This window comes from Myotis yumanensis, unplaced genomic scaffold (genome assembly GCF_028538775.1).
Source record: "Myotis yumanensis isolate MYYU_CA2020_CCGP unplaced genomic scaffold, mMyoYum1.0.hap1 SCAF_23, whole genome shotgun sequence".
Taxonomy (NCBI): domain Eukaryota; kingdom Metazoa; phylum Chordata; class Mammalia; order Chiroptera; family Vespertilionidae; genus Myotis; species Myotis yumanensis.
Window position 1 is genome coordinate 4,669,059 of NW_027223774.1, and position 12,682 is coordinate 4,681,740.

Here is a 12,682-nt window from a genome sequence, read left to right on the forward strand (position 1 = left end):
CCGAAGTGTCCCAGGTTTGATTCTGGTCAAGGGCATGTACCTTGGTTGCGCGCACATCCCCAGATTAGCTCCATAATAAAGACCCTCTTATATACCCACAACTTCTCATGGCTTCTCCTTCTGCTGGTTGGTGTTCAAGAAGTTCCAGCCCCCGGCAGAGGGGCTCAAACCCCACAGTTGGGGTAGTTGAGCTGAGAGTAAAGGAGGAACTTAGACTAAGTTCCCAGCAGTTGGTACAGTGAGCAGGGTTCAAGGTGGAACTTGCTCTCACAATTAGCACTATGAGCAGGATTGAGGAGTAAGCTCTCCCGAAGAAATGGATCCTCCCCTGACACATGGTGTAGTCAAGCAGAATTCGGAATAACATATGGACTCAGAGCAGCTGTGCTGTGACACCATCACACTACCCAGAGGTCTCAGGCGTGCTGGGGCTGATGTCTGTTACCCAGCACTACTGAAATCAGCTCTGGGGGAGCCTCGCAGGCCTCAGGCGTGAACTGGTTAAAGATGGCATAGCATGGGCCTCCGTGTAGGCTTTTTTGGGGGGGATGTAAGGGGTGCTCTGTTGCGCTTGGTGTTTCAGGAAATCAGCACATGCTCTGGTTGCTATAGGCGCTTGTGGAAGTCTTTGGAAGGACAGACACATGAAGACAAATTAAAACACCTCACATGTAGGAGCTCAATGTTTCTGAGTCTCTCCTGTGACAAATGCAGGATGGGGTGGCCTTTTCCTCATTTCCAGGTTCTTCTCACTGTGGGTGTGAGGTGAGCTGATTAACAGGCTGTGCAGATGCCTTTGAAGGTACATTCTGTGACTCCTCAACATATTGTCACCAGAGAAAACATCCCAGGACCAGGATCAGTAGCCGGGACCAGATGGCTGCTTCTCAGGTAAAAGATGTGTCCTGGGTCAGAGACTATATTTGCTTTTCCACTGATATCTTTGGATTTATTTCTCTACTGTTGATATTTTGCCTTGCTAGGTTGTTTTCCTTTCCTTATTTCTTTCCTATTTTCTTGTGATAGTCAATGTCAGCAGTTGCTATATTTCCCTCTCTTGTTCTTCTTTTTTTTTTTTTTTAAATATATTTTATTGATTTTTACAGAGAGGAAGGGAGAAGGATAGAGAGTTAGAAACATCTATGAGAGAGAAACATCCATCAGCTGCCTCCTGCACGCCCCCTACTGGGAATGTGCCCGCAACCAAGGTACATGCCCTTGTCTGGAATTGAACCCGGGACCCTTCAGTCTGCAGGCCGACGCTCTAGCCACTGAGCCATACCGGTCAGGGCATCCCTCTCTTGTTCTTGAAGTATATTTTTATTGATTGCTAAAAGGAAGAGAGTGAGAGTGGAGGATAGTAACATGAATGATGAGAGAATCATTTACTGGCTGCATTCTGCACACCCCACATTGGGATCAATCTGGCAACCTGGGCATGTGTCCTGACCAGTGACCTCTTGGTTAATGGGTCAATGCTCAACCACTGAGGCACACCTGCTGGACCAGGCAGATGATCTTGTTCTAAGAATACCCATAGTAAATTTTCAAATAGGATTGTGGCTTCTATATGTTCTATTCCATGAGAACTATAAATTCCTTTAACAGACCCCTTGAGATCAAAGTTATATATATATTAATTTTTCCTGTGTTTTCATTTTTCGTGTATTCAGACATATGGCACGTGATCCGGTCACATTGGTATCACAAGTAAAAAGTGAGCTTGTAACACAAGTGGAAACAGAGGCCCCATCTCAAAATGTGGATCAGCATCTGTATTTTCAGAAAACTGCAGTCGTTTTTTGTGTTACACTTGAAGTGCTTATATTTCAGACTCATCTTGACATTTCCTGCTGAGAAATATATACTACTGACCCTTAATGATGCAAACACAGCACTCAGAAATCCACATACCTGTGTCCATGCCTTAATTTTAACTTTATTTTCCTGAAAAGCGAAATCTGTACCATGGATTGTTGGACAGGTGTCATCCTCATGTGTCAGTGTTCGAAAACACAGCAGACAATGTTACGAGGGCAAAGTGATCTTATTGGATGATTCAAGATACACCCCTAGGTCCAAACCTCTTCTGCTAACACTGTTTTCATATTGAATGACATTAAGGACTCTTCTGGTGGCCTCTTGGTAAATGAATCTTTTCTTTCAGGGACTGCTGACCTTCAGGGATGTGGCCATAGATTTCTCTCAGGAGGAGTGGGAATGCATGGACCCAGCTCAGCGGAAATTGTACCTGGATGTGATGTTGGAGAACTACAGCAACCTGGCCTCTGTGGGTGAGGATGAGTTCTTTCCTTGTTCCTTTTATTATTTTAACTAGAGGCCCGGTACACGAATTTGTGCAACAGTTGGGTCCCTTGGCCTGTCTTGTGTGATCAGGACGAAACCGGCTCTCTGACATCCTCCCAGAGATCCCGTATTGCAAGATGGCACAGGCCCACCTAGGGACCCAACTGGTGCATGAACGAGGCCAGTGAAAGACGTGGGAGGTTGACTAGCCGGGAGGGACTGCAGGAGTGCTCCAGGGTGTGTCTGCCCCTCTTGCTCAGTCCTGTTCAGCTGGACAGCAGCAGCAAGGTAACCTACTGGTCAGAGTGTCTGCCCCCTGGTGGTCGATGCATGTCATAGCAAGCAGTTGAACTGCCTTAGCATTATCATTAACATAGTATGCTTTGGGGTTTTTTTGTTTTTTATTTAATGTATTTTATTGATTTTTTTACAGAGAGGAAGGAAGAGGGATAGAGAGTTAGAAACATCGATGAGAGAGAAACATCGATCAGCTGTCTCCTGCACACTCCCCACTGGGGATGTGCCCGCAACCAAGGTACATGCCCTTGACCGGAATCGAACCCGAGACCCTTGAGTCCGCAGGCCAACGCTCTATCCACCGAGCCAAACCAGTTACGGCTAGTACGCTTTGATTGGTTGAACGGCCAACTGGTCGACCAGACACTTAGCATATTAGGCTTTTTATTGTATAGGATATCTTTAGGGGGCTTCTGCTTTCTAGGGTAGATTCTTACTCTCTGTGTTGTATATCTGATCTCTCAAAACTTCCATCTTGCAGAAATCTCTCCTTATGTATTAAACCACTACTTTCTCATTTGCTTTAAAAGGAAGGCTTACTTATAACTACCTTTAATTTTAATAACGTGGACTACAGTAGATTACTCACCTGAGGGAAATCCTGTAGTATCTGGCTCGTTGTGACTTGTGTGCCTCAGTGAAAAAGTGTCATCAATGTTTCTCTTTGTGGTATCAGGTAATAATACCTCTTTTTATTTTTTAGCAAGATTATGTTGCATCACATATACAGTAACTTTTATTCATTCATTCAACTATCCATGGATATTTGAGTTGCTTCTATCAAATGTAGGCTCTTCCGAATAACATTGTAATGGATGCAGGTGTGTAAATGTCTCTTGCAGATCCTCCGTGAATATTTTTCAATATATACCTAGAAGTAGGATGGCCGCCAGCAGTATTTTATACTTTATAGTATACAAATCATGCACCTTCTACATGAAATAAACTATGAATTATTTCATTTCTCTTTATGCTGTTATTCATGTAATTACACACTTAATTTGTTATTTTGTACTAATTTCCGGTACGGTACAGGAACACAGTTAACTTTGAGGGTTGGCTTTATATACCATGTTTTGAGAAATTCATTGGATTTACATATATATCTATATTTTTAATATGTTTTATTAATTTTTTTACAGAGAGGAAGGGAGAGGGATAGAGAGTTAGAAACACCGATGAGAGAGAAGCATCGATCAGCTGCCTCCAGCACACCTCCTACTGGGGATGTGCCCGCAACCAAGGTACATGCCCTTGACTGGGATCGAACCTGGGACCTTTGAGTCCGAAGGCCAACGCACTATCCATTGAGCCAAACCGATTAGGGCTACATACATTTTTAGAAATGTGATGTGCAATACACAATTCTGTCACCCCTTGACAGAGATCATTTTATTACAGTATTTTCTACTTTTGTTGTGACCATGGGAGCTACTTAAAATATTTTTAAAAATATATTTCTTTATTGATTTAAGAGAGGAGGGGAGAGGGAGGAAGAGATAGAAACATCAATGATGAGAGTGTCATTGATTGGCTGCCTTCTGCATGGCCCCTACTGGGGACCAAGCCCACAGCCCGGGCATGTGTCCTTGGCTGGAATCGAACCTGGGACCTTTCAGTCTGTAGGCCGATGCTCTATCCACTGAGCCAAACTGGCTAAGACTACTTAAAATATTTTAAGGCTATAACAATGTACTTTAAACTCAGTATGCCAGTTGCATACAAAACTGTGCTACTTGCCATCTCTTCCCCTGTACCCACTAAAGTTATTGATATCACATATTCTTTTAGTTGTATGTCTTATAGCAGAGATTTAAGATTTCATTCCTTTTATTTATTTTTAAAATGTTTTTCTAGAAGTTATTTTTTCATATGCTTTTACAATTGTATTCTGGGATTCATGATATTTTTATTGTTTTGTTTTTTTTTATCTGTTCTCATATTTATATTGTATTCTACTTAGTATTCAGTGAGCTGCTTGTATTTCAATGTCTCTTTCTCCAGTTGTCCTGATCTTCAAGTGTTAATTTTTTTGTATAAGCTGCCCAATCCTTTTCACTATTCTGTCTTTATGGAGTCCCCTTGTAGGTTGATTTGTTAGTGTCTTAGCAGTCCCTTGGGTTCCCTTCATATTTTCACATATTTGCTAGCTTCCCTGAATCAAAATTTTTAATGAATTATGTACAAATTCTTTAATTTATTTTTATTTTTATTTTTTAAATAGTCTTTATTGATTTCAGAGAGGAAAGGACGGGGGGGAGATAGAAACATCAATGAAGAGAGAGAATCCTCGATCAGCTGCATCCTGGACGATTGGGGATTGAGCTTTTAACCAGGCCTGGGCCCAGACCTGGAACCAAACCGTGACCTCTTGGTTCATAGGTCAAAGCTCAATCACTGAGCTACTCCTGCCAGTCCGATTCTTTGATTTTTCAAAATGATATTGTCTTTCATTGATGATTCCACTGTACTTTTTATTTAAATTTCTTTTATTTTATTGGTTTTTTATAGAGAGGAAGGTAGAGGGATAGAGAGTTAGAAACATCGATCAGCTGCCTCCTGCACACCTCCTAATGGGGATGTGCCCACAATCAAGGTACATGCTCTTGACTGGAATCGAACCTGCGACCTTTCAGTCCACAGCCGATGCTCTATCCACTGAGCCAAACTGGTTAGGGCTCTACAGTACTTTTTAATTTGGGTATTATGTTTTTCAATTTCCCATTTCCATGTGGTGTTTGTAAAATACTTTCTTTCTCATTGTATTGTTTTTAAAAAATATATTTTATTGATTTTTTACAGAGAGGAAGGAAGAGAGATAGAGAGTTAGAAACATCGATGAGAGAGAAACATCGACCAGCTGCCTCTTGCACATCTCCTACTGGGGATGTGCCCGCAACCCAGGCACATGCCCTTGATCGGAATCGAACCTGGGACCCTTCAGTCCGCAGACCGATGCTCTATCCACTGAGCCAAACCGGTTTCGGCTCATTGTATTTTTATTTTGGTTATAATATTTTGGTGATTTTATATAGTTGTCTTTTTTTTCTAGGTTTTGGTTTTAAGATACATATTTTGCATTTTTCTTCAGGGAATTAGTATATTTCCATTAATGTATTGCCCGTTTGATTACATTTATTTTGTGTTTCTGATGGGCCCCTTTTCTGTTTCTTAGCATGACTTGATATCTTTTGTTGAGATTCAGGAATTGTAAATAAGCAGGCTTTTGAGTATGCTTTCTATAGGAGGAAACAAATAATAACTGTCTGTGGAACAAAGTGTACTTTGGGTCTGTGAATGATCCACGTCCTGCGTGGTTCAGGGTTCAGGCTCTGGAGAAGGGCAGCGTGAAAATGACAGAGACGAGACAGGAAATAATAATTTGGAAATTGGGGAGCCAGGCTGGACCCCAACTCTAGTGGGAGGACTCCACTTGTGCTCAGGACTTGCCATCCTTCTATTCAGTTTGGGATACTCCTATAGCCCTTAGGCAGGCGATTTCCAGCAACAGATAGACTATCTTATCAGTAAGGATTTACATGACTATCTGGTCTGGAAGTTACTTCAGCTACCATTGTCTCAACAAAACAGTTGGTGCATAGCTCTACCTTAGCCAGGGCTTAAGGGTCACCAGCATTTCAGGCTCCTTGTGCACACCTCTCTGCTAGTGAAGACAATAGGCGGCTTCCCACAGGGTCAACACTCTTTTCAGGATCTGTATTCTTGGTTCAGTTGTTTGTTTCATTTCCCAGTTAGAAATGTTCTCTGTTTCTTTCTCAGGCCCACGGTATCTTTCCAGGCTTTATATACATCTTCAGTACCACAGTCTTTGTGGTGCTCGAACAATTTCTCATTTTTTATTTGTAGCAGCCGCTACAGGGCACTCACCGTGTACCGCCATTCTGTTCGCACTCTGTATCATTCACAACAGACACTTGTTATGCAAGATGCTTCTAAACAAGGAGATCCTTGAACATGTACTTCCCTCATCTCTCTCTCTCTCTCTCTCTCTCTCTCTCTCTCTCTCTCTCAGAAACTGGGAGGTGGGAGTGTTTTGATAATGTTGCCATTGTGCGGCAGGCTGTTTGAGCAGGTATCATTGGCAAATGTAAGCAGTTCTTTGTTCCTGTTTGATGAGACTTTTCCTCATTGTACCTATCTTGAGCTTTCTTTGAATCCTTCGCTGGCTCTTGGAGTACTCAAAAATGTCATTTGGTCTATACTTGCTGGTAATTTCAAAGTGCACTCATCTGATTGTCAAAACTAAAAATTTGCCCTGACCGGTTTGGCTCAGTGGATAGAGCGTCGGCCTGCAGACTGAGGGGTCCCAGGTTCAATTCCGGTCAAGGGCATGTACCTTGGTTGCGGGCACATCCCCAGTAGGGGGTGTGCAGGAGGCAGCTGATCGATGTTTCTCTCTCATCCATGTTTCTAACTCTCTATCCCTCTCCCATCCTCTCTGTAAAAAATCAATAAAATACATTTTTTAAAAAACCACAAAACTAAAAATTTGTTTTCTTTCAGCTATGTCATCTGAAGATGACCAGGCCTTTTTCCTAAAGCCCGGAATTCAAGATTTATTCTCTGAAATTATTCTGGTAAGATATAAAAGGTGTGGTTTTGACAATGTACACTTAATGAAAGCCTAGGAATTTGACAAAGAATGTGATAAGAGAATGTTAGTATAAACTGAACTTACCTGGAACGGTTATTCATAATACAGTTCTTGTTAACTAAGGTCAAGTGTACTATGCATTTGGGAAACCTCCCACTTTAAGCTCAGTTACATTGACAGATCAGTGTGTTTCTGCACCTGATGGTTGAAAACAGCTTTTTGCTGTTATGTATCCTTAGAAAGGAAATCTGGAAAACTAGGAGCTAACACAGTCTGTGGTGTGAATAATGATTAGAATTGTTTAAAATGTAGGGTGGGATTAAACTTTCATTCATTTATAAAATTTAGATATTTATAATGTTCCTATAAAATTAAAAACTGCTCAATTTGACAATCTTACTACTTTGAAATATATATATTTTTATTGATTTCAGAAAGGAAAGGAGAGGGAGAGAGAGAAATATCAATTATGAGAGACAGCCCTAGCTGGTTTGGTTCAGTGGGTAGAGTGTTGGCCTGTGGACTGAAAGGTCTCAAGTTCGATTCAAGTCAAGCACATATGCCTGGGTTACGGGCTCAATCCTCAGTAGGGGACATGCAGGAGGCAGCAAATCAATGTTTCTCTCTCCTTGTTGATGTTTCTGTATCTCTTCCTCTTCCTTCCTCTCTGAAATCAATAAAAACTTATTTAAAAAAAAAATAATGAGAGAAAATCACTGATTGGTGCCTCCTACATGCCTCTTTTTGGACCTAACCTGAAACCCGGGCATGTGTCCTCATGGGAAATTGAACCATGATCTGTTTCATATGTCAATGCTCAACTACTGAGCCCTGCTGGCTGAACAATTTGGCAATTTTTTTAAAAAAATATTTTTTATTGATTTTTTAAGGAGAGGAAGGGAGAGTGATAGAGAGTTAAAAACATCAATGAGAGAGAAACATTGATCAGCTGCCTCCTGCACACCCCCAACTGGGTATGCACCCCTAACCAAAGCACATGCCCTTGACCGGAATCGAACCTGGGACCCCTCAGTCCACAGGCCGATGCTGTATCCACTGAGCCAAACCAGATAGGGCAATTTGGCAGTGTTTTAAACAAGGATTCATTATTCTTCCTCAAACAATTTTATTTTATTTTATTTTATTTTTTTACACAGAGGACAAGAAGGAAAGGGAAGGGGGGGTTACACCGGGGGAATGGGAGGGTTTGGAAAGGCGGATAGGCTGACACCAGGAGCGAACAGAACAAGGGGGGAGAGCGAATGAGAAGGCAGACAGGTAAACGGCCAAACCGTCCGCCTTTCCTGCTTTTCGGTCTCTCTCTCCCGCCCCTTGCTGCAGGAGCGACTCAGTGAGTCTGTGAGGCGGCAGCTCCTCCCCCCTTCTCTCCCTCTAGGAGGGAGGGGAGCTGCCCTGGTTCTCAAACAATTTTATTTTTATGTTTTGTCTATAATTTCAGTAAATTTACAATGCTGTTTTAAACAACTTTCATAGTTTAATGAGTATCACAAAATGGTTCTTAGGCAACAAGTGTACATGTCTCTTGAACTTAGAACTGTCCCTAAAGGCCTTTCTATCTCCCATTACCAGCAGAGTCAATATAATGAAGGTGCAAGTTACCAATGGAACGAACATTTGAAAAACTTTAAGCAAGAGTCATATCTTAATAATCAACGGAGAATTGATTTTGCAGAGGACCATTATAAAAGTGGAAAAGTCTTTGACCAAATGTCCAATCACCATATGGGTCAATTATTTGATATTGTGGAAAAGACACACAAAGGAAGTAGATGTGTCAAATCTTTTCAGGAATCTTCAAATTACACTGAACAAGTGAATATTCAGGCTGGGGAGCAGGCTTACACAGGTAATTCATGTGGTAGAATCATCAGTCAAATAGTCGGCCTATATAGACTGAAAGAAATCCATAGTGGAGAAAAACATTATGAATGTAAAAATTCTATTCAAACATCCAGTTGGCCTTCAGGCTGTACTCTAAATGAAAGAATTCAGACTGGAGACAAGCCTTACAAATGTAAAGCATGTGGCAAAGCCTTTAGATGTCATTTAACTCTTACTGTACATGAGGGAAGAATTCATACTAGGGCAAAACTTGACAAACTCTGGGAAAATGGAAAAGGCTTTAGTCAGTCCTCAAAACATACTCAACATCATAGAAATCTTATAGAACAAAAGCCTTACAAATGTTCAGAATGTGGCAAAGCCTTTAGCCAACCCTCAAAACTTATTGTTCATCAGAGAGTTCACACTGGAGAGAAACCTTACAAATGCAGAGAATGTGGCAAAGCCTTTAACCAGTCCTCCTCCCGTAATCATCATCAGAGTATTCATACTGGACAGAAGCCTTACAAATGTACAGAATGTGGCAAAGCCTTTACCCAGTCCTCAACTCTTCTGCTTCATCAGAGAATTCACACTGGAGAGAAACCTTACAAATGTAGAGAATGTGGCAAATTCTTTAGCAGGTCCTCATACCTTACTACCCATCAGAGAATTCACACTGAAAAGAAGCCTCATAAATGTAGAGAATGTGGCAAAGCCTTTATCAGCCGTACATATCTTATTAAACATAACCGTATTCATACTGGAGAGAAGCCTTATAAATGTACAGAATGTGGCAAAGCATTCAGGGAGTCCGCAAACCTTAATAAACATCAGAGAGTTCATACTGGAGAGAAGCCTTATAAGTGTACAGAATGTGGCAAAGCCTTTAACCAGACCTCAGCCCTTACAATTCATCAGAGAATTCACACTGGAGAGAAACCTTACAAATGTAGAGAATGTGGTAAACCCTTTAGGAGCTCCTCAAACCTTACTGCACATCAGAGAATTCATACTGGAGTAAAGCCTTACACATGTAGAGAATGTGGCAAAGCCTTTAGCCATCCCTCAAACCTTGGATATCATCAGAGAGTTCACACTGGAGAGAATCCTTACAAATGTAGAGAATGTGGCAAAGCCTTTAGCAAGTCCTCATCCCTTATTAATCATCAGAGAGTTCACACTGGAGAGAAACCTTATACCAGGTAATTGTAGAGAATGTGGCAAATCCTTTGGCAGCTCCTCAAGCCTTGCTGAGCATCAGTTCATTCTGGAGAGAAGCCTTATAAATATAGAAAATATAACACAGTCTCTCATCAGTATTCCTGCCTTACTGCACAGCAGAGTTCATACTTGGGAGAAGATGTGAGGATTGTTGTAAGTCCTTTACCAGCTCTGAGAAGTTGCTGAACATCACGGAACTCATACTGGAAAGAAGCTTCATGAATGTGAAAAATGTAGAAAAGCCTTTAAAAGCCATTCATGTCTTACTGTACCTGAGAGACTTCATACTAAAGAGAGTCCTTAAAAACGTAGAGCAGCCCTGACCAGTTTGGCTCAGTGGATAGAGTGTCGGCCTGCGGACTCTAGAGTCCCAGGTTCGATTCAGGTCAAGGGCATGTACTTTGGTTGCGGGCACGTCCCCAGTGTGATTTAGAGCAATACCTGAAAGGCATTTTGGCTACCTATCTAGTGTGCAGTGATACTTTAAAATTCATAACCAATTACATATTTGGGTGTTTTTACATTTTTTAAAAAAATATATTTTATTGATTTTTTACAGGGAGGAAGGGAGAGAGATAGAGAGTTAGAAACATCGATGAGAGAGAAACATCGATCAGCTGCCTCCTGCACACTCCCCACTGGGGATGTGCCCGCAACCCAGGTACATGCCCTTATGCACAATTTCATGGAGTATTGGATACATTGTGAGGTGCACATTTTATTCTATTAGAGATGTACACTATTGAATGAATCTTTTAAGATAGTTCTTGAGTTTTATAAATGATGTCATCAAAGTTACTTCCTTTTCTGTGCCAATGTGTTCAGATGAAAACTTTATGAGGGCATGTCCATTTGTGGTTTTGATGTTTAGGTGAATGGTAGTACACTCAAGACAGTGCTGTCTGTGTAATAGGTTTTCCATAATGAAGAGGAATATTGCAATAGCAGTGACATTGTTGTACCCAGGATTCAGAATTGGCATGAACTCTACATGTAGAAAGAGGACGCCTTTCCCAGGCTGCACTGCTAGCTGGACTCACAAAAATTAATTCCATTACTTTCATTTCCCATTTCCTGTTCCTCTCTGCTTTTTGACTCTGTCTTCTAGGATGCCATTCTTTTTTTTAAAAAAAACAAAACATTTTTATTGATCTCAGAGAGGAAGGAATGGGGAGATAGAAACATCCATGATGTGAGAGAATCATGGATCAGCTGCCTCCTACAAGCCCCCTACTGGGGATGGGGCCCAAAACCTGGGCATGTGCCCTTGACCAGAATCGAACCTGGGACCTTTCAGTTCGCAGGCTGATGCTCTATTCACTGAGCCAAACTGGCTAGGGCACTGCCATTCTTTTTGTACTGCTATGACCATAGCATATCAAGCTCTTCCTTGTCCCACATCACCCCCTCAAGCTCCTGTAGCTTCTGCTCAGTTGTTTGGTATTCACTAATGCAATGATTGACATCAGAATTTGGTGAATATTTTGCTTTATTTTTATGAAGTAGATAGCCTATCATTCAAGTTCTCATGCTGACATTTATACTTTCCAATATGAATATGAATTTTCGGAATACCACAGATTGGCATCTGTGTACTTTGTAATTGGAATGATTTTTCTTGTCCTGATTTTCATTGGAAACCTTAAGCATTTCTCAGTGTTATCCCCTTAACTTCTTTATTGGAGTGGGATTAGCCCATGTTAAACAGGTTTTATTCTCACTTTCCTGAATGTAGCCTTATGTTGGTCATTCTTTCTAGAGGAACCCGAGACCATGGCAGGGCCCTAGCTGAACACCAAGGTTTTTTTGTGAGAAGGAGGTACAGAGAATAATAAATGCTTACTGTTCAAAAATCACATTCATGATACATTGTAACACTAATTATGCATTTAAAACCCCTCTTTTAACCTTAGTTCTATCTCTGAACTTTGCATTTTGTTAACAGTTATTAATACTTTTGAGTCAGAAACGCCCTAATTCTATTCTGTAACCTCAGATGCATTTATAAAATCAGGCTAAGGTGTTTCTTCTATCTGTTTTGGGGTGTGTGTGTGTGTGTGTGTGTGTGTGTGTGTGTTTGGTTGTTTTTTCCATAGGTTCCTGCACATTTGTGTACATTAATACATCACTGCACTTGTCTCTTATTTCCTGGTTCGTGTAGAGCTCTCAGGGCATCCAGATGGGGCCCCTAAGCTGTCCTTACTGACCAACCTGGCTGATAGTCCAGAGCCTACTTGCAGGTTCTAGTCCATGTGTGAATAGACACCCCTTCTCAACATGATCACCTCACCAAAACCTGTGGCCAAGTTGCATGTTACTGCTTCATGAAGAGACATGTGGTAAGGAGGTTCATTTCCTTATTTGAACATAAAAGGAAACAGGAAATCTAGCTTTCAA

The 12,682-nt window shown here is 41.3% G+C and overlaps 1 protein-coding gene across 1 annotated transcript; it reads left to right on the plus strand.

Annotated features, from left to right (window-relative positions):
* The first annotated feature begins 807 nt into the window (after positions 1-807).
* Positions 808-12,682, plus strand: LOC139000050 (zinc finger protein 525-like). Its single transcript, XM_070402318.1, has 4 exons — positions 808-891; positions 2,168-2,294; positions 7,129-7,202; positions 12,447-12,682. Exons 1-4 carry the CDS (start codon positions 877-879, stop codon positions 12,489-12,491), a joined length of 261 nt encoding a protein of 86 aa, XP_070258419.1. The 5' UTR covers positions 808-876; the 3' UTR covers positions 12,492-12,682.